Source organism: Neovison vison, chromosome 13 (genome assembly GCF_020171115.1).
Source record: "Neovison vison isolate M4711 chromosome 13, ASM_NN_V1, whole genome shotgun sequence".
Classification (NCBI taxonomy): domain Eukaryota; kingdom Metazoa; phylum Chordata; class Mammalia; order Carnivora; family Mustelidae; genus Neogale; species Neogale vison.
In genome coordinates, this window is record NC_058103.1 from 135,008,810 (window position 1) to 135,030,237 (window position 21,428).

General features: G+C 36.0%; 1 protein-coding gene across 7 annotated transcripts in view; it reads right to left on the reverse strand.

Annotated features, from left to right (window-relative positions):
• The window catches only part of MEF2A (myocyte enhancer factor 2A), a 160,421-nt gene that overhangs the window by 43,532 nt on the left and 95,461 nt on the right, over positions 1–21,428 (reverse strand). For all 7 annotated transcript variants that reach the window (XM_044229770.1, XM_044229776.1, XM_044229774.1 and 4 more), the window contains exon 4: positions 17,429–17,632. In XM_044229770.1, coding sequence (XP_044085705.1) covers positions 17,429–17,632 — 204 coding nt within the window. The remainder of the gene's footprint in view (positions 1–17,428; positions 17,633–21,428) is intronic.

Below are 21,428 nucleotides of genomic sequence, written 5' to 3' on the forward strand. Positions count from 1 at the left end.
ATGTCTTCAATAAATCCTTCCCTACCTCAAAATCATGAAAATAATCTCCTATATCTTCTAAAAGCTTTCAATTTTGCCTTCTGCATTTAAGTCTATAATCTTCCTGGAGATAGATTTTACGTAAGATATGAGGTAGACTCCCTTCATAGTTTCCTATGTATCTAATTGTCCCAGCACTATTAAAGAATTTTTTTCTTTCCCCTATGATTATAGATACCCCCATTTATGCACACATGGTTCAGTTTCTAAGCTATTACTTCACTGCTATGTTTGGAAATCAGTATTTGTGCATTGTCATAGTATCTTCATTACTACAGCTTTAAAATTAGTCACAATATATTGTAGAGCAAACCCTCTCACACTGTTATTCTTCAGGATGTCTTCTTTTCCCCCTCATTTTCCCTTTATTTCAGAATCAGTTGTTGAATTCTTTTGACTGGCATTTCCTTGACTCTATAAAGATTATTATTTTATTCATTTATTTGTTTTTTTGGTGGCAGAGATATATACCTATTGAGAGTTCCATTCCACAACGATGGGATAACTCTGTTAAATCAACCCTACATTCCTGTGAGCAATCCAATGTAGTCATGATATACTGTCCCTTTTATATACTGCTGGATTTAATTTCTGGATAAGTTAGCATAAGTAACATGAGATGCTTTAATGAACAAAACACTCTCAGTGGTCTAACACAATGAAGTTTTCTATTTATAAAAAGCCATATGAGGATGTTTCTTATCTCAGAGGCTTGCATGAGATTATTCAGAGCCCAGATTCATTTATCTTGTGCTTCCACGCATAAGACCTCAAGAGTGCCCATCTGGATTCTCTGCACCTGGCAGGCAAACAGGGAAGAGAGAGTATGAAGATCATGTGGGAGGTATTTGACAGATCAGGCCTGGAACCAGCATGTGTCACTTCTACTCAAATTCCATTGGCCAATTTAGTCACATGGCTACTCCCAAAGGGAGGCTGACAGAGTCTATATGCATGCCCAAGCAGTACAGAAAACGGATCAAAGTGAAAACAAGTTAAGTGTCTCCACTAAAAAAGATGTGAACTCAAAGGAGTGGACTAATATTTTCTTTAGGAGTTCTGCATTTATGTTCAGTGGGGCTGACTTCTGATTTTTCTTCTTCGAACTCTCCTTGCTGGTTTTGCTACCAAAGTTGGGCTAGCGCATATAACGGAGAAAGGAGTGTTTCTTCTTTTTCTGTTCTCTGAAAGAGTTTAGAAATACTGGCATTATTTCTTCCTTAAAAAAATCTGTTAGTTCTTGCTTATGAAGCCATCTGGACTTGGAGTTCTTCTGTGGTAAACTTCACAATTAAGACTATTCAGGTTGTCTATAGTTTTCATGATTCCATTTTGTTAAGTTTTATTTTTCTGAAAATTTGTCCACTGAGTCAAAATATTTGAGGCACAACAGGATCCTGAGATTTACATACACAAAAAAGTATACTAAGATAGCTGATGAAAAACAAATTAAATGGTACCATTGCAACCTAGGTTCACCTCCTCTCTTTACAAAGGAGAATATGAAGCTTAGGAGAGACCCAAGTACTCTGCCTTCAACCCTACCACATCACACAGCTCTTAAGTAGCAGAACTAGGACTAGAATCTAAATCTTCTGATGTTCAATTCAGTGCTCTTTCCACCACACTGTACTAGTTCAGCTGGTTCAACAGACTGCATTAATCAGCCAATAAATGAAAGGGAGAACACAGAGAGGCTTGGGATCAGGAAACACTTCAACCTTGGGAAGACAGCACATTCCTTTTGCATATAAGCTATAGTCAATGCCTTCTGGCTCCTTCTCCAGTTCCTCCATAATCTTATTCCTATCTTCCTCAGTAAGAAGTGTGTCGTGTTCAAAATATGGCTTCTTTGAATTTTAAAAGTTCTATGATACTCCTAGGTTTGATTGTAAAGATCCCAATAAATGGCAATGATACTTCTTCCCTCAACCCTGAGCAAAACCAACAGTTTGAGGGGGCCCTTAACTCACAGAAACCAGATATTGGGCAACCCAGTAGCTCAGCCTATCAACAGGGGATAATGTAATTCTGTTTCAAATCTTTACACATAAATATTTTGATAAACTTGGTTCTCAGTGCACCGTGAACTCAGGAAAGTGTATCTTCAAAAGCCTTGGCTATTGGTTTTCACCATCCCTTCTTAGTGTGTGTGTTTTTTAATTGTACGAATAATTTAATCTGTCTTCTTTTTTTCCAACAAAACTTACTGAGAGTACCTACTAGGTTCTAATGTTCACTGATGAAACAGACACACGGGTCACTGTCTACTGGAAGCTTCTGATGATCATTTGATCTTCCCATGAAGACTGCTTTCTTACCAAGACAGTCTGACTTGGGTTTTGGACCCCTTCTTCAAAAGCCTGATGTGGTTTAGTTGCAAAACCATACACAGTTTTTGTTTTTTTTTTTTTTTTAAATGAATGAGCCAATTTATTAACCCAGCATTTGTTCTAATACTTCTGGTGGCAGCTGATACCTGTCTGGTGATTCTTTCCAGATTTCTCTGTCCCTGATTTGTCAGTGTGCAGGCTCCCTCTTGGACCTTTTTCATAGTTTTCAGCTCCTAAGCTTTGGAGGACTTGGGGGCCATGCTCCTGGAACCTCTGCTGAAGTGGCTGGGCATGAACCCATTTCTCTGGTGTCCCCCGTAGATATTGGTTATGGAGCTGACCCCAGCACTACCCTGGAGAAACAGGAGCCGTGCTGTGGAAGCAGCCCATGTGTAGAACCAGTTCTCTTCAGGGACTTCTGGGTGGTTCGGTCGGTTAAGTTTCTGCCTTCGGCCTGGGTCATGATCCGAGGGTCCTGGGATGGAGTCCTTGCTCAGTGGGGAGTCTGCTTTTCCCTCTGCCTGCTGTTTCCTCTGCTTGTGCTCTGACAAATAAATAAAATCTTAAAACAAAAACAAAAACAAAAACAAAAACAAAAAACAGTTCTCATCACAGGGAGCAAGCAAGCTCTTTCTGCTATAGTGTCTACCCATGCAGGGACTTTCAGTTCCCCAGACTTTTTCAGTGAAGACTGCCAGAGCGCTGATGAATTCCTGCTAGTTCACGTCTTTTAGAGTACCTCCAGCTATAGTGTGGCCTCCCTGCTGCCAGCCAGAAGAAAGGAAGCAATGGGGTTTCCTGGGCGTGTAAGTCAGGCGTCCTGCCTTCATTCTTTAAGACATTTTCTCTGAGTATAGAATTCTAAATTGGATTACAAGTTCTGTCTTCTCAACACATTCAGGATATCATTTCATTGACTAGAGATTTTCATTTGCTCTATTTAGAGTCACTACTCCTTTGAAGATAATCTGCTCTGTATGTTTTTCTCTTTGTCTTTGTTTTCTGTAGTTTCACTCCATATATATATAGATTCTTTTTTCTTTTATTCTGCAAGGGATTTGTTGAATTCCTTAAACCAATCCTGGAAAATTGTCATTCTCTCTTCAAATATCGCATCTGCCCCCATTCATATTCATCCTCTCTTCCCCTCCTAGAATGCCAACAAAATTCAGGCTAGAATTTCCAACCAATTTCCCTTTTCCTCAACATCTTATATTTTCTACCTTTCATCTCTTTGTGGTGAGCCTCCAGATAACCTCCTTCAGTTCACAAATTCTTCAGCTATGTCAAATACACTTCCAATGTATCTCCTAAGTTCTTTATTTTGGTTACTATGTTTTTTTCATTGCTCTAAGTATTTCATTCAATTTTGCTATATTACTTCTTTCCAATTTTCCTGTTTCTTGCAGATATTTTCAAACTTGTTTATTAAAACAGAGTGAAACTATTTATAATCTATGTATAATAATGAGTATCTGAAGTATTTAGATGTTAGTTTCTGCTATTTGTTTTGCATTTTGCTTACAGTGTCTTATTTTCTTTTATAGTCAGTCATCTTTGTATGAGGTATGCTCTATGGTTTTGAAAGGTTATTTGAAAGAGATTTTTGATGCTTTGAATAAAGTGCCTTTCTTCAAAAAGTATATCAATTTGCTTCTTCCAGATACCTGAGGCAAAAGTTTTCCCGGGCTTCCTGTGTTAAATGATTTTGGACAATGAGTGGTTCCACACAATGCTGGTACTTGTTTTACAACCCTCAGAGACAGGTTCTCTTTCTTACTTTTCTTATTCTCCTCTTTCCCCCATCTGTTCAGGACAACAGATCTCTCCTTGCAATTTTTTCAAGTGAGAAAAGACTGTGGACTTTTTCCTCTTCCTGAGGTCCCAGTTTGATATGGGAGGCGATCTATTAGACTTGGAAACCTAGATGTAATGAGTTGTTCTTTGCCTCTGGATCCAACAAAACCTGAAGCTCAGTTTTCAACTGTTTTATCCTGGTGGGCAAATGACTCAGGGTAGCCAGAATTTTAAATACTTCTTTACCTCTTAGGATCTTACCTTTTCTTAGATTTTGGTCTGGCATGTTCCTTAACAGCTCTTTGATACTATAAAGAAGTTTTTGTACAATTTATCTAGTATTTTTAGTTGTCTTCAGCTGAAGGGTTGGTCCAGATAACCTGATCCAACATTACAGAAATAAAAAAAAAAAATCAATGTTTCAGGAAAAAATTAACCAAATATTTTCTAATGACATCCACAAAGTTTTTTGATGATGTTTCTGCTTTTCCTTGAAATGTGGAAAGGAGTCCCACATTTTCCACAAAATTCCACTGTCAAGTTCCTCAAAAAGTTCAACACAGAGCTATCATACAAACTGGCCAATGCCACTCTTAGGTAGATACCTAAGAAAAATGAAAACATGTCTGTACAAAAACTTGTACACAAATTCAGAGCCACATTTTTGTAGCAATCAAAAAGTAGAAATAACCCAATGTCCATCAGTGAATGACTGGATAAACAAAATATGGTTTATCCATATAATGGAATATCATTTAACCATGGAATGATATATTGATACATACTACAATATGAATGAACCTTGGAAGTATTATGCTAAATGGAAGAAGCTAGACACAAGACAGAACATTTATATGAAATATCCAGAATAGGCAAATTCATAGACACACAAAAAAGGTTAGTGTTTGCCAGGATGAGGTAAGGGGAGCTGGGAAATGACTGTGAACGGTTGATGAAAATGTTCTGGAATTAGCGTTCACAGTTGTACAAACTTTTGAATACATTAAAAAACTATAATTTTAAATGGTGAATTTTATGGTCTGAAAATTGTATCTCAATAAAAAGAGAAAAAGTTAATCTCAAATATGTCTACATTGTGGTAGCCACTAGCTAAACTACGTTGCCTTGCTGAACATTCAATCATTCAATTTCACATGACAGTGAAGGATTTGGGGGGGGCAATGATTTATAAAGATATCAGGCAGTGTGAAAGCACTTTATGCAGGTTGCAGAAAACACTAGAAATCTTTACCATTATTACGAATAATCACACTGGAATTCACACTATACCCAGGTATATTAAGATTAGCACTGAACAGAACTATATGAAACAAAAGCCAATAGAATCTATGAAAACAGCTTTTTTTGGTACCTTAAAAGAAACCAGTAATAACACAACTCCCCTCCCACCCAGAATAATCTTTTTTTACACAGCAGCCGCTTATTCAGATGAATATTAGCTGATAAATGTGCTTTTAAAAAAAAAGCAAAACTCTATGATTAAACAATACAGTCTGCTCTACTATAATGTGTTTTGGAATGTAAATTAGGTGCCATGAAACTGACAAATAGGGAATGGTGTCAGTATAATAAAGAAGTCACTCTGGTTCACTGGGGCTTTTTCCTAGGAAAGGGGAGCCAGGAAAGTGGCAACCTTTAGCAGGAAAGGAGAAAGGCCTCCTGAGAGCAGGAGCATTTTAAAAAAAGAAAAAAAAATAAGAAAGAAATTGAAAATGAGGGCTTCAGAGGACTATTCCCAGCCTTGTTGAAGGTTGTAATATTTCCCATGCTCACTTTAATGCAACCCCCCTCCACCTTCCATTGCTCATTGCTACACAGCCATCTGCACTGTCCTAAGACCCACTATCTCCATTCTAATTAAATGTTGCCAACACTTCTACTCAAGTAATTAATTCTGTGCATTTATAACACCTACTGTGGTAGCCACTAACTACATACTAAGCTGTCTCACTGAGCAGTTCAAATTCTCTTTTCAATTACTAATTATTTTTTAGTTTGTGTTGATCAGAACACAACGTTGCACAGGTTTTGGAGTTTATAAGATTTTTCAGGAATGCATTACAGCAGAAGAACTTGTATGTTTTTCTTTTTAAGTCTGTTTACTTTTCTAAAGGTTGGAAATAATATATTGTGGGAGTCAATGTGGAAGATGGGGGCAATAGAGCAATAAAGGCAGTATTTCCAGTATTACAGTGTGAAGAGAATCACATTCTTTCATTCTTGAACTTTATTTCCATTTAAACATACTTCATGCTTTTTGTCCTTAACACTTTTGGGTAACATCTGATGTTTGTTTTTTGTTTTTTAATTTAAAGATTTATTTGAGACAGAGAGACAGTGTGTGTATGGGGCAAGGGAGCAGAGAATCTCAAGCAAGATTCCACACTGTGCAGGGCCTAACATGGGGCTTGATCCTGTCACCCTGAGACCATGACCTGACTTAAAATCAAGTTGGACACCCAACCAACTGAGCCACCCAGGTGTCCCTGATAAAGTTTTAAGAGTATAAATTAACTGAAGGAAGCAACACTGCTTTTAGTTCAACCTTACAGGTTATTATTAAGCTGTGTGCTGATTTTTGGGAATCCAGTGGGAAGAATATTGATGTTCTTTAGCAAAGACTTTCTGAGATAGACCCAGGGTCTTCAAGAAAACATTATTTAAGTCTTGGTTTTGTCATTGCAAACTTGTAAGATCTTGGACCAGTCCTTTGCTTTGTTTGGACTCCTGCTTTCTTATCATTTAAATGAAGTACAGAACTAGATCAGGGTTTTCCAAACCTTCTCATAATAAACTCCTTTTTACAGTATTTTGGTCACTTTTTCATAATAAATAATGACTTTAAATAAAAATACTTTAAATTGTTACATTAAGGGAGATCACATTACAAAGCTTATTTATACTTCTACTTGATCACATTCACATTATGGTTAAATTCTAAACATTTCCTTTTCTACAAATGATGCTCTCTTCAATTATTTTATAGATCAATTAAGAAAAGGCATGACGTGTCAATATTCCATAATCTTTAGGACACAGTCTAAACCACCATTTTAATCACCATTCCTCATTCAAACTAAGTGGAACAGCATTCTTCTTCATAAAATCTCAACATTACTAAAGACCTATCATAATTAAAAGATGAGATCTGCAGTCTATTTTTAAAAGCTATAAACCTCCTTTAAAACACTGGTAATCTGCTGCCAATTAGTATTCTTGTAACAATTATTTGACTACCTAAACTTTTAAACACCTCTAAAGGCTGCCCAATGCCTGTAAGACAAATGTCAAACACACAGACTGAAATTCAAGGCACTGTATCAACTACACCCAATCTGTCTGTTCCTCACCTTTATTATTCACCCATACAAACTCTTTACTCCACAGACATGTGTATGATGTGTAGTAATATTAAGGTTTATTTTTTCTTTATGTATATCCAGCTTTTCTAGCACCATTTATTGAAAAGACTTTCCTTTTCTCATTGATTAACCTTAGCACTTTTGTCAAACATCCACTGACCATGAATGTATGGGTCTGTTTCTGAGCTCTGTGCCCTGTTCCACTGAGCTACAGGTCTATCCCCACCTATGCAAATAGAAACTTTCTGGATCAATGTAGCTTCATAGTACATCTCAGAGGTGGAGTATCTAGCAAGAATAAGCCAATCAGCACTTTCCATTTTCTCCTCGCTACCATGATTAGTGTACTGCAGGGAGGAGTATGGAAGCATGTTATCCAAGCCAGCATAATAGAGTTAATTTCAGAACATTTGGTGAAAACTCTAGGACACAACAAATCTCTGATGCTTTATATTGGTGCTTAACAATATGGTAGCCACTAGCCACATGTGGTTACTCAATTAAAGTTAAAAATACAGTTTCTCAATTGCACTATTTCTATTTCAAGTGCTCAACAGCTACATACGACTAATGGCTACCACTACTGGACAGCACAAATAGAGAACATTTCCATCACCACAAGAAGTTCTATTGGGTAATGCTGCTATAGATGATGCCATGTGCAGAGGTAAGATCGGGAGCTGCTACTGTCAATAGGCACCAGCCAGCATAAGGACAAAGCTGATGCCTGAGAGAAGGCAGAAACCTGGAGCCTACTTCAACAGAGCAGAGCCTAATCTCTACCGCACTGCTGCATTTTTTGTTATGTGAGGTAACAAGTACCCCTATTTTATTTATTTTTTAACTTTCTAAAAAGATTTTAAAAGATTTTGGGAATCCAGTGGGAAGAATATTGATGTTCTTTAGCAAAGACTTTGCTAATAAATTTATTTATTTGACAGACAGAGATCACAAGCAGGCAGAGAGGCAGGCAGAGAGAGGAGGAAGCAGGCTCCCTGCTGAGCACAGAGCCCTAGGTGGGGCTCAATCCTAGGACCCTGGAATCATGACCTGAGCCAAAGGCAGAGGCTTTAACCCACTGAGCCACCCAGGCGCCCCAACAAGGACCCCTATTTTAAAGGTGAGTTTCAGTCAGGTCTTTGTTGCTTGTAATCAGAAACAACCTAATATAAAAAAGTTTTCAAAATGCTTTTCATGGGGTAGCTGGCTGAGTTAGTCGGTAGAGCATACAACTCTTGATCTTGGGCTTGTGAGTATGAGCCCCATGCTGCGTGTAGAGATTACTTAAAAATAAAAAATCTTTTTAAAAAAATGCTTATGCATATATTATTTTAATCGATACTTAATATCCACAAGATTTAGAACTTTTTTTTTAAAAGATTAATCTATTTATTTATTTGATAGATAGAGATCACAAGTAGGCAGAGAGGCAGGCAGAGAGAAAGGAGGAAGCAGGCTCCCCACTGAGCAGAGAGCCCGATGTGGAGCTCAATCCCAGGGCTCTAGGCTCATGATCCAAGCTGAAGGCAGAGGCTTTAACCCACTGAGCCACCCAGATGCCCCAGGATTTAGAACTTTAATTCTACTCTCTGTTCCTATTAAACAGGTACCATAAATATTCAATAAATAACAGATCAGTATAGCAAAGAAATGCTAATTATAAGTACTAAATATAGAAATTTACTTTGGATCATAATCAGTGAAGTCTCAAATAACAGAATTTGAGAATTATTACCACCTTTCACAAAATGCCTAAATCTTCATCTAAAACCCTTCCTTTCTGTTGTCGTACAGAATATAACTGATAGATTTTTTTATACCCCAAAGTAACAGAACAATTTTTAAAAACTTAATCCAACTATAACACATATGGAAAATAGCACTAAAAATATTTTAATTATATCATGCAATGGAACAATCCTATAAGACCACTGGTAGCATGAAAAAGCAAACTGATTTTTTAAAAATTCCTTTACAAATACTAGTTACTATTTCTAAGGGTTTTTTGCAGAACATAAACTTTTTTAGATTTTCAAGAGACTTTGGAAATAACAACTCAAGCCCAGAAATTACCACAAAATAACAAAGCAGTTATATGGAATGAAAATTTCTTTAAAAACAAAGCACCACAGAACAATATTCCCTGTCAAATTACAAGAGGTAAATTCCAATATGAATTCAAGCTTTGGTTTATTCTCTAAGACTCAGACTTGTAGTTTACAAAACAAGTTGCAAGAATCATTAACATTTAAAAAAAATCTTAAAAGCGTACTTCTGATCTTCATACTACCATTTGGAAGGATTTATAGGTCAAGCACTGATTGTGTAATTATAAATTTAAAAAGTAGGATTATGACTAATCTATGATAAGAAGATACCTCTCGGGGTGCCTGGGCAGCTCAGTTGGTTATGTCTGCTTTTGGCTTAGGTCATGATCCCGGGGTCCTGGGATCAAGCCCTGCATCATGCTCCCTACTCAGTGGGAAGCCTGCTTCTCTCCCTCTCCCTCTGCTGCTCCCCCTGCTTATGCACACATTCTCTCTCTCTCTCAAATAAACAAATAAAATCTTAAAAAAAAAAAAAAAGATACCTTTCTTTAGACTCTAGATCTCTAGAGCTTATCTCAAAGCTGAGCTACAAAAATAACATCAGAATAAATATAAAAACTATACAAGTTGTCTCCTTAATTTTAAGGAGCTATGTGTTTCAATGGCCATTTTTTAAAAAAACTGCATGTCTGCACTTGCTACAACTTTATAAGAGAAATATCACTTACACTCTATCTATCTCTCACTCTATAGGCATATACAGAACATCCTTAAACATGGTAAGTACCCTGCATCTTTTGCACTAAATAAGCTTATAACTCTAATAGTAAGATAGTATTTATATGCTGAATGATTACTCTTTGATGGGAAACATCAAAACCTTGAGATTCTAAGTCTCTTGAATCTATACTGAAATGTATCTAACAAAAGAACTTCTGTAGAAAGATAATAAAATAGCTTTTAGGAAAATGGCAGAAATATGGCCACTTATTCCCAGTGTCTGGCACAATGCCTTGCACATGTTATGGTAAGTATCAGTACAATAAATTAAAAATGTAAAAATAATGCATTATATTCAACATTTTTACCCTTTTCCTCCTCCCTTTTCAACCCCTTTCAAAAACAAACAAACAAAAAAATTACCATGTGATTTGAACACAAGGTACTGCTTGGGAAGTGAAGAGAGTCCATAAAACCCAGACACAGTTCTTTCAATAGCTACCCAAGCCTTCAGGAGAAAGTTAAGGGCCTTATACACCTCCTTGGGATCTGGTTTCCTTTACAGGTCTTGGCTATTTCCACTCTTCACACTATACTACTACAGCTATGCTTGGCTGACTTTAACTCCATAAAATAACTGTGCTAGGTTTCATTTCCTAATTTCCACATAAGCTGCCCCTTTGAGCTAGAACACCGTTCTTCTACCCTTTTCGCTCTCCAACCCTGTCCTTTAAAGAACTAAGATGATGGTGTTACCTCTAGAGGAAGTTTGCTCTGACCACTCCCCCAATCCTCTGTACCCTTTTTCTCACTGGCCAAAAATGTGGCTAATGTAGCAAAGAACTTCAGAGGAAAAAGAACAACTTATCTGATGGTAACTACTAACATACTCAATCCGTGACCCAAAGAGACATGAAAAGGATACATAGGTATTCATCGATGAACACAAGAAATGCATTAGAGAAATGTAACTGTATTATAAAGTGATCCCTCATCCCTTTCCCACATGAACTCCTGTTCATATATCAGCAACATCAATCTTTGATGGGAGAAAAATCTGACCTCAAGAAAATAAAAATCACAAGCAGAGATGCACAGTTCCTTAAAAAGCACATACGTGAGAACCAATAATTGTATGATAAATAATAATATTCAAATACATAGTAAAAATAAAAAGAGTCAAACTGAAATTGCGAGAGCTACGGTGACTGCTGCGTGAGGTGATGGTGCAGGACAAGTGAGAAGAGGAGGAGGGCCATGAGGATTTCGTGCCTCACCCTGTGAATCACCATCCTGCTGCGTCAGGCTCTGTTAGGAATAAAAGAGCAGGGCAGGGGGCTGGAGGTGGAGGGAAGCTTTGTCTTGTCTTCAGTTGTCTCATTATTTTTCCCCTTTCCCTGCCGCTCCACTGCAGCCCTGTAAAACATTAGGCAAGCCTCTTAAACACTCCCTGTCTGTTCCATTCCTCATCTGTAACATGGGGAGAAAAAAAAAAAAACTGATTGGCTCAGAAAGACTCTCTGAGAACATTGTAATACTGTCAGAAAACCGAAGTATAATGATGCTTCTGATTCTATAAGGTCAGTACTAGATGATCTCAGGAGACAAAAAATCATTTTTATCTTTGTTTTGTTCAACTGAGGAACTGTAATCCATGGCCCACACATCCGCACCAGACCCTCTATATACATTCAAAGAAGCACTTATAACCCTGCAGAAGTGAATTGAAAGGTAACCCGTTGGAAGGTAACCCACTGGAAACGTGTCCCCTAGTTTGTAATTCACACCAAAATTGGCATGCTATTTTGGATTGCTTCCTTAGAAGGTCTTACAAGTTACACTTTGTTCTCGCTCACTGCTTAAAATTATTTCAGAGGATATTCTTGGGAATAAAAATATTTAAGAAGCTGGATAACCACTGCCCAGGGACTGCATGTTACCTTGAAGCTTCTGGGCTCACACCACTTAGGACAAGTTAATTCGAGTTCATACACTATTGCTCAGACCTCCCCTCAGGAGTTTCTGCTTCAGTAGCCTTAGATCTCTAACAGTTCTCTTATGACGCTGCTCCTGGTGGTCAAGGTACTATACTCTGAGAGCCACGAATTTTAAAATAATGTATCCCTGCCACGGTCAACTTTCACTACCAGCTGTTTTTATTTAATAACTGGTAGATGCACCTTATATTGATTTCCTATCTTCCTCTTTTTTAAGATATTGGTAATTTCTAAATTCCTTTGTAATCTGAAAGTCGGAGGAATGAGTAAGACTCTGAAAAAGCAGATTTTCTCTTTCTTTAGAATCCAAATTATTGTCATCCTATTTTATCACTGTGTCTCAAATTCCTCATCTGTGAAATAAGGACAGTAAGAGGGTTCAATCAGATGAAATAAGTAAAAGCCCTGGAAGGTACCAGGCTAAATTAGCAACTAGATAAAAGTTATCTACTATTCTTACTACAATTATCCCCACTCATTTTCTGTTATTTTTGAGGAAAACTCATTCATGTTTGCTACATGTTATGTATACATCACTGACTTCTATATAAAAACCTTCATCCATTTATGGCGAAATGTTCCAAAGCTCCAATGGATTCAATAAACTGGGGAGCAAAGGGAGGCTATAATGTCAATGCCAGATTCTAATCCTATTTCTGCTGTTAAATTGCTACATGACTCTGGGCAAATGGAGTCTCAATCCCCACTTCTGAAAAAGCATACCTTGCATATGAAGATCAAATAAGATAGTATGAGAGAAATTTTTCTTTTAAGTACTACAGTATTCCTGTCATGAGGAAGATACCTCTATCTGGGAACAGTTTACAAGATACTAACTAAAGAGGTAAATGGCCATGGTCTCTTACATTCTTAAATAACAGCACAGTGATAAGAATCACCACATAAGCTATTTGCTGAATATTCTCCAATATCACCAAGTCATAACTATTTTTAAAATATTTATACACTGGAATATATAATATTTCAAATATTCCTGCAAAGCGAAAGAAAGAGAAAAGTAGATACAAAAGTATTCTCAGGCATTTACCATCAGCTGCTAAAATCCTCACTTCATGGCTTTAGCATAATTTTTATTTTGATGCAGAACTGTTTTATTGGTCCTAGGCTTTTGTTTAGTGAAACACAATGTACACACACGTGTATGAATAATGGTAGCCAACTGATTTTCATTGCTAGTTTCTCTAATACTCTAAGACAAATCCAATGTTCTTATCAAATTGCATACTACAGTTCACAAGCTTTTAAATCTTAATTTATTGAAAAGAAAAAGATTGAGGATTATAACATTGCCTTTGTACATTTCAACTAAATTACCAAACAAAAAGCCACTTATTTTTGTTATCAATGCTTAATAACATGGAGAGGTACAATGTATATTTCTGATGACATTCTTTACAGAATGTCTCCTAATGAAATATAGTAAATATAGTAAAAATGAGTAGTAAAACTCATTTTTTAAAGGAATAAGCTCCTAAAAAGCAGTGTATAAGCATTTTCAAATAAGATGCCATTAACACAGCAGCAATACTCTCCATTATAAAGAAATCCAGTTACGAAGTCTCTTATAAAGTTTATCTTAATGACACTCTCTCATTTACTAATGTGTAAGTTTCCATTTTCATTTATTTAAGCTTTCTGAATGTAGGGGGTATTTACATCCTACAAGACACTACAGACTTTAAAATATCTATGCAATTTAGAATATGTAAATGCTGTTGATTTTTTTAAAAGCCATAGAGAAATTATTTTTTATCAATTATAATTGTTAAAATTGATTAAAATTTTAAGAAACTAGTTTCAAAATATAAGTAATGTGAAACAAGGGACAGCAAAGATAGAACACCATTCTGTATATGGGCTTCTAATATTTGAGGTTAAAATCAAAAGATAGATAAAATGTGAGAACCATATCTTTCTTTATATCTGTTTATCATCATAATATTTAAGTACTAATATATTTTTTTCACTGTGTTCCCAAAAAACATACTAGATCTAGTTCCATAGGCCTAATACACGTACATCCTTGCAGGTATACCTTTTTAGCAATATGGGGGAAAGTAAAATCCTACTGATCTTAAAGAATAACTTACATGTAATAGGAAATAAATGAATTCATGTTAGAGGCCTTATGAAGGTTGTTCTCAAAGTTTTCAGTTAGTCTCACTGACAACCATATTGCATTAGGAAACACTCTGAAGTGAGTCACTTATGCTTCCATTTACTGTAGCTGATGAACTCAGTCACAGGAGATGGCTTTTTCAGCCATCCAGAACATTACACCAATTTGTTAGACGTTCACAGATATAAAATCTTCAATTTGTACAAGTGTATCTCACTGGTTTACAAAACTATGTGTAGAAAGAATAGTCTTGGGGCCTGAGTCAGAAATCACTAAATAACATCACTCTGCAGACTCCATGGCACACAGGAACCCCTCGAATAGTTCTGTTAAATGGACAAAAATGTGCTTCCAATGACTACAACTGTTTGAAAGGAAACTATATGAAACACTATATGAAAAAAATACTTATAATGGTATTCTAAAAGTATCTTTAAATGAGATATTTGTAAAGCACTTGGAAATGCCTGGCCCATAGGAAGTTCTAAATGTATCTGTCATTACTCTTGTCCTATTATCTTAGTTTGGTTCACAATAATCTTCATAGCTCCATTAGTATAAGCCATCACCACCACTAATAAAAGGAACTCAGACACACGCACACCACTAGTGAGGCTGCAGTTCCGTTACTTTTATATGCAGAAGAAAGAGTATCTAGGATAACCACCATTGTTTTATAATGAAGGTTAATTCAGTAAGCTTAACATACAAAGTAAATTCAGCCTTACAATTTTATCCTACCAACAAATTTATCCCTTATAAGCCCATATGTCTTCTACCCACTGTATTTATATAATTCAGAACTCCACATAATATTCATGTTCACTTGTATCTAAGAAGTTCAATTAAAAAGAAAACATTCAACTCCCAATTGATAATTGACCTGCAAAGTTTCCCTTCACACTAAAGTAAACTGTAATATAGGAGACTGCTAAAACATGTTTGGGATTTACTCTCTTACACTTTGATTGCTGACCACAACAGAGATGAAGACTGAGGTAGTTTGAAAATTCTGTGAGGATTAAATCAGACTATATTCTTCATATTCTCTAAGGAAGTAAACTTGAGGCTGTGCGAAGCACCCTCAACTTCCAGGGGCCAAGAACAACAACTGCTGCAATGAAAGAGCAGAGTAGTTAGGGTTAAGGAGGTGGTTGCCTTCTACAATGAAACTAGCTTGAATTATCTATTTGTTTGCATTATTAAAGTCAACTCTATTTCTTTGACTTAGGCAGTGGAGCGTTTGATAAGATACAAAGATTTTTAAAATAAGATGTCATTTTAAATTAAACGCACCAGGGATACTCTCCATTTCAAGGGAATCCAGTTATGAAGTCTCTGATAAAAGATTACCTGAATAATGATCTCATAATTTACAAAATCATAATTCAAAATGAATTATGGTTTAATAGGGAAAGGGTCTAATTTATACCGCACATAAGTGATTAAGATATACCATAAATGCTAATATAAAGTAACTTAAAATTGATACAATCACAACTGCATTAAGGGGTTTGGCTATGACGTAACCATGTTGTTTAACTGAAGTGAACAACAAAAGCAAAATCGAACACTTCGTACACATTTCAGGGGATGTTCATAGCAAAGAACCATTTAAATAAAACTGTGGGGAACAAGCAACAGAGATGAGTTGTAGCTGTAATATAAGATGCTTTTACTTCTCACTGCAAACAACTGATTAACTGCTAAAAAGTAACAGGTTTTTTTTAACTATAAGTAGCAGATTTCCCCCCCCCCCCCCCGCAGTAACAAACTAAATCAATTACTGTTCAAAAAGGAATGGTTGCAGTAGAGTAATAGGGTATAGAGGAAATTTAAAATGCATTTCATCAGTGGAGGCAGGTAAATTAGCTTCCTATACACTAAAATAGTTAAAGAATCTTTATCTTAATTTTAATTATTCAAATAAAATCTACATTAGGATTTCATTTCTTCCTTTGTGGTTAATTCCGCATCGTTTCACACAGTTTTAGTATTTTCACAAGGAAATCCCTAATTTACTGAAATAGTTTTCTAATATAAAAACTAAGCCAAAGTATGTAACTTTTGAAGTAGTGGGGGAAAAAATTTCCTTTTTTGAATAAAAATGAAACAGAATCTCTAAATGTAAACAAAAAAGACAAAAGTATTAAGCTAATTTAAAATGTCATTAGAAATATAAATGGAAAATTATCTTTTATAAAAATATTTTACAGCATAAGAGAATTATAGGGGAAGGCATACAGATTCTCCTTTTTGAAGGTTTTGCTTTAAAACCTATTTCTGAGTAAGATGGAAATAATTCCAAAAACTTCTTTTTATTTTCACTTTAATTAGGTTGGCAGAATTATTAGAAATACTGAAGGACAACAGATAAGGAGGGGAAAAAAAGTGAAGAATCTCTCCCCACCCCACAACTAAAATAATATTCACAAAATAGAAGTATTATTTATGTCATTTTCTTCCATTTCATTAGTGTTTAAAATTGTGGGTAGTCACTGATGCAACAAAATGATTAAGGCATATTAAAACTGTAACTTCATACTATCCCAAGTGATATAGTTTCTTATAATATTAACTTTAAAATGCATACAAAATAATCATAGATAAAATGCTGCATTATACTGCTCTACACAGTACAACAGCCTAATTTTGTCTCAATAAACAGGATATGTTTATAGCCTAAGTGGGTCATGACAGAGCAATAATCAGATCCTTGTAACAAATGATATGGATAAAAGATATATATACATTATTATACAATAATCAGATCATCCCAAGAAATGATTTGGAGAAAAAAAATTATATATATACATAATATAAAATATATGTTTTTAAATATTTTTATATATTTTATATACATATATAACGGATCTGAAATGTGGATGTGAAACAATCTGACAGTTAAAAGTTACTAAAGGGAGGAAATGATCATGTCTGCAATTCAGGCATTACTAGATATATGTGTTACCTCAACAATATCCGAGTTGGTTCTGCTTTCATGAGGTTCATTATACTCTGTATACTTGAGAAGAACTTTGTCCATGTCAGTGCTGGCGTACTGAAACAGTTTGTTAGAGCTGTTGAAAATGATGAGTGCTATTTCACAGTCACAGAGCACACTAAGTTCATAGGCTTTCTTCATTAATCCAAACTTTCTCTTTGTAAAAGTAACCTAGACGATCAAAGAAAAAAAGGTATATTTTTAGTAAAAGCAATTAGCAGTACTTGAATACAGGCTACCTAAAGATGAGTCCTCTTTTAATCCTGAGTCAGATTCCACAGCTGAAAAAGGTTCGTAGCCTCACGTTCCACATGAGCCTCTTACTCCCCCCATCTGCCACAAGACTATAGTTCCACATTTAACTTCTAATTCCTCATAAAGCACTCTCCTGAGGAAGTTTTCCTTTATCCGGGGCTGCCAGTCTGCTGCAGAATGCAAAAAACAAGAGGACACAGTTGACCACTGGGCCCTTATCATCCAGTGTAAAATTCACAGTCTAGGGTCAACAAATTCCCCAATGTCCTCAAATTTTTTTCTTTGAATATTCTTCCAGTTTCCAAATGAAACCTGTCACCTGAAGTCCTCTCAAACAGAGACCAATATTTGTTGGTCTGTTTTAAATATTACATCTACTATGCTCAAGAGCGGGAAAGCTAAGTAAGACCTTTTTGCTCCGTATTCTATCTTACAAGTTATTTTTCCTTCCTTCCCCTTCAAAAGCCCCAGGTATTTTGAAGCTCACACCATGAAACTTAAACCACTCAATAACTGTCCTCGTAAAGGGTACCATGTAACCCCCTCATGTACTGATATCTTTCACCTGGTACTTCTCTTTCCAGCCCTACTCTTCTATCTGGTGACTTCAGTATCCCAGGTAAAAAAAAAAAAAAAAAAAAAAAATCTTTGCAAAAACATCCCCCAACCTCCAAATGATCCACATCCACCGCATGTTAAACACCCACTCCTACTGTCACACCTTTAACTCTGCCATCACCAATAATCACATTGATGAGGGAGCATCAGGCTGGCTGAAGACAAAGCAAAAGCTGGCGCCCTGCACCCGCCTCTCCATCCGCTCCCCCTCAGTCATACGTGTAGCATCCCTCAGGCAGCCCTGACTGCCATGAACAATAAACAAATAGTTAACTTGCAGAGCTCACAATCCTGCTAGACAGGAGTCTCCCTTGGCTTACAAAAGTCCTAAATCTCACTAACAAAGACGATTGATAGCAGGATTGTGACATCCCACCAAAAAGTCTCCCAACTATCTTAATGTTAATGGCTGGTCTAAAGACAACATTGATCAAGCCTCAAGGACAAGGACTCAGGTAAACCTCGGATATCCTGGCACCTTATTGGCCCTCTTTAGCATATGAAAACTCCGTTGAAACCTCCCTTCCCCTCTCCTTCCCCCAACCGCAGGTACATAACCTGCCATCCCTCACAACCTGGGGCAGCCGCTCTTCCTGCCCACGGGTCCTGTCCCCGTGCTTTAATAAACCACCATTTTGCACCAAAGATGTCTCAAGAATTCTTTCTTGGTCATCGGCTCTGGACCTCAGCCCACCGAACCTCACCTAGGTTCTAGAATTCATCAACATCACCTCCAAAATCTCAATTTCATGTATTCCACTTTGCCTCCTATCTAGCTCTCCCGCTTTGTATCCTCTCTCCAGAAATTCTTTAACCTGCATCCAGTCCTGCAGTCCACTTACCTCACCCCTTTGTTACAGTCTATTCTCAGGTCCTTTCTTCCCTCACTGAGGTGCATGTGCCCCTTCAAATGACTATGCCCGTATCCTTTGGATAACCAAGTGATATTTTTAAAACATACATCAAATTGTTTAAGTAGAAGTTTAGAACTTTTTTTCTGCACTGGAAGTAATATCCAAACTCATTAAGTAAACAAAATAAATTATCTGGCTTCAAACTATCTATCTGAAGTTATTTCCTTTACATCCATTAAGCCTCATTCATGTGTTTGTGTGTGTGCTTATGTGCATGTATGTGTCTTCCTTAACCACCAGCTACTTTCCTCCCTGGGAACTTTTCTATTTTCCCTCCTTGTGGAACACTCTTAACATTACATGTGCCTAATGGTTCCTTTCCTCACCTTGTGAAAATAAATCTATTATTAATTAATCTTTTAAAAAAATCCTTACAATATAAATACACAAATATATATTTTATATAAGTGCATATGTATATGGAAATAGTGTTTTATACTTGCCTCCCTACTTTCCCCTGAACCAATATAAACCCCTTAACCAGTGTTTTTGACTTAGTATTTTTCATTCCACATTTTTATGCAAGATCATATAACCATATTCATATATACATGTATACATAATAAGGGATTTTGTCAGCATTTGATAAAACAGGGACTCTATCAATACTCTTTATTTTATTTTAGTCATTCAACCACACCTTGTGGATATGCCTCTATGTCAAATGGTATACTAATGGACTCTTTCATAATTTTTTCATATAAATGTTACAACTGTTTTGTTAGTATGATAGATGTAAAATAAAAATCTCATTTCTTTAATATGCATTTCCTAACTAGTAATAGTTAGATATATTTTTCTTATATTTGTTGTCATTTGGGATTTGCTTTCTCTATATTGCCCATCTTTTGGCCATTTCATACTTTGTGATTTTTTTTTACTCATCTAAGTAAAAGCTCCTTAGCTATATTAACTATGTTTTACAAATACTTTCCCAAATTTCCCACTTATATATCAACTTTGTTTACATAATATTTGTCATTAAAAAGTTTTAAGCTTTCATTACTGATTGTGACACTGTTTCTTAGAATCCTGGCATTGTATCATACCACTTTATATATAAATGAATATAAGAATACCCGTATTAAAACACTGAACTTGAAATCAGTTATGTTTTGAGATGTACCTAGATATACCTGCTGTACTAAAATTCTGAGTTTAGCAAAGGTTTAGTCAGAAATGTTTTCCCATACTTCTAATACTTAAGAAGAGAAAGAAAATGACAATCAACAAAGCATTTATTCCAAGAATAATTCTTAGTCTAAATTAAGGCTTGCAAATTAAGTGAGCTATGAAAAAGCATGAAAATTGAGACAAGTAATGCTGCTTCACAATATCCATTAAGCATGATTAGAGAAAATTTGTTAAAATAAAAACTACAGGGGCGCCTGTGTGTCTCAATCGGTTAAGCATCTGCCTTTGGCTTAGGTCTTGATCCCAGGATCCTGGGATAGAGCCCCACATCAGGCTCCCTGCTCAGCCAGGAGTCTGCTTCTCCCTTTGCCCCTCTCCCTGCTCGTGTTCTCTCTCTTTCTCTCAAATAAAGAAAATCTTAAAACAAAACACAAGAAAAAACTATAGTTCACTATCAGTAAAATAACAACAACAAACTATAGTTCACTATCAGTAAAAAGAGTATGCCAGTCCCTATTATCCTTTCCAAAAATACTTATTCAAAAATATTTCTTCTAAGTTAACAATAAGAAGGAGTTCAAGGTGAAGGAAGGAGTTAGTAGAGGAAGGGACTCAATTTATAACAATTTCCTCTCTATTCCTCCAACTTACTACAGGTCTAAAAGAGCTTTTCCAGTAATTAGAAAAATGTGTACAAGAACACACTTATATTTCAATGATGACACCGAAGACGTAACATTGAAAACTAGAAATATTAATATTTCACTTTCAACTTTCATAAATGAAGTATTTTTTCATTTTATCTATAGCATTTAGTCTAAAACACTGGTTTACTGCTAGCAACTTATATGAAATTAGTAACATAAAATTAACTTTATATTCCACATTTTTCATTTACCTTCAACCAAACTCCCCAACTGTTAACATTTTACCATGAGTGCCTTCCCTAAATAAAACATACACACACACACACACACACACACACACACATTTTTTTCCTGAATCCTTTGGACAAACTAAAGTAGAGGTTATAAGGTCCCTTTGTC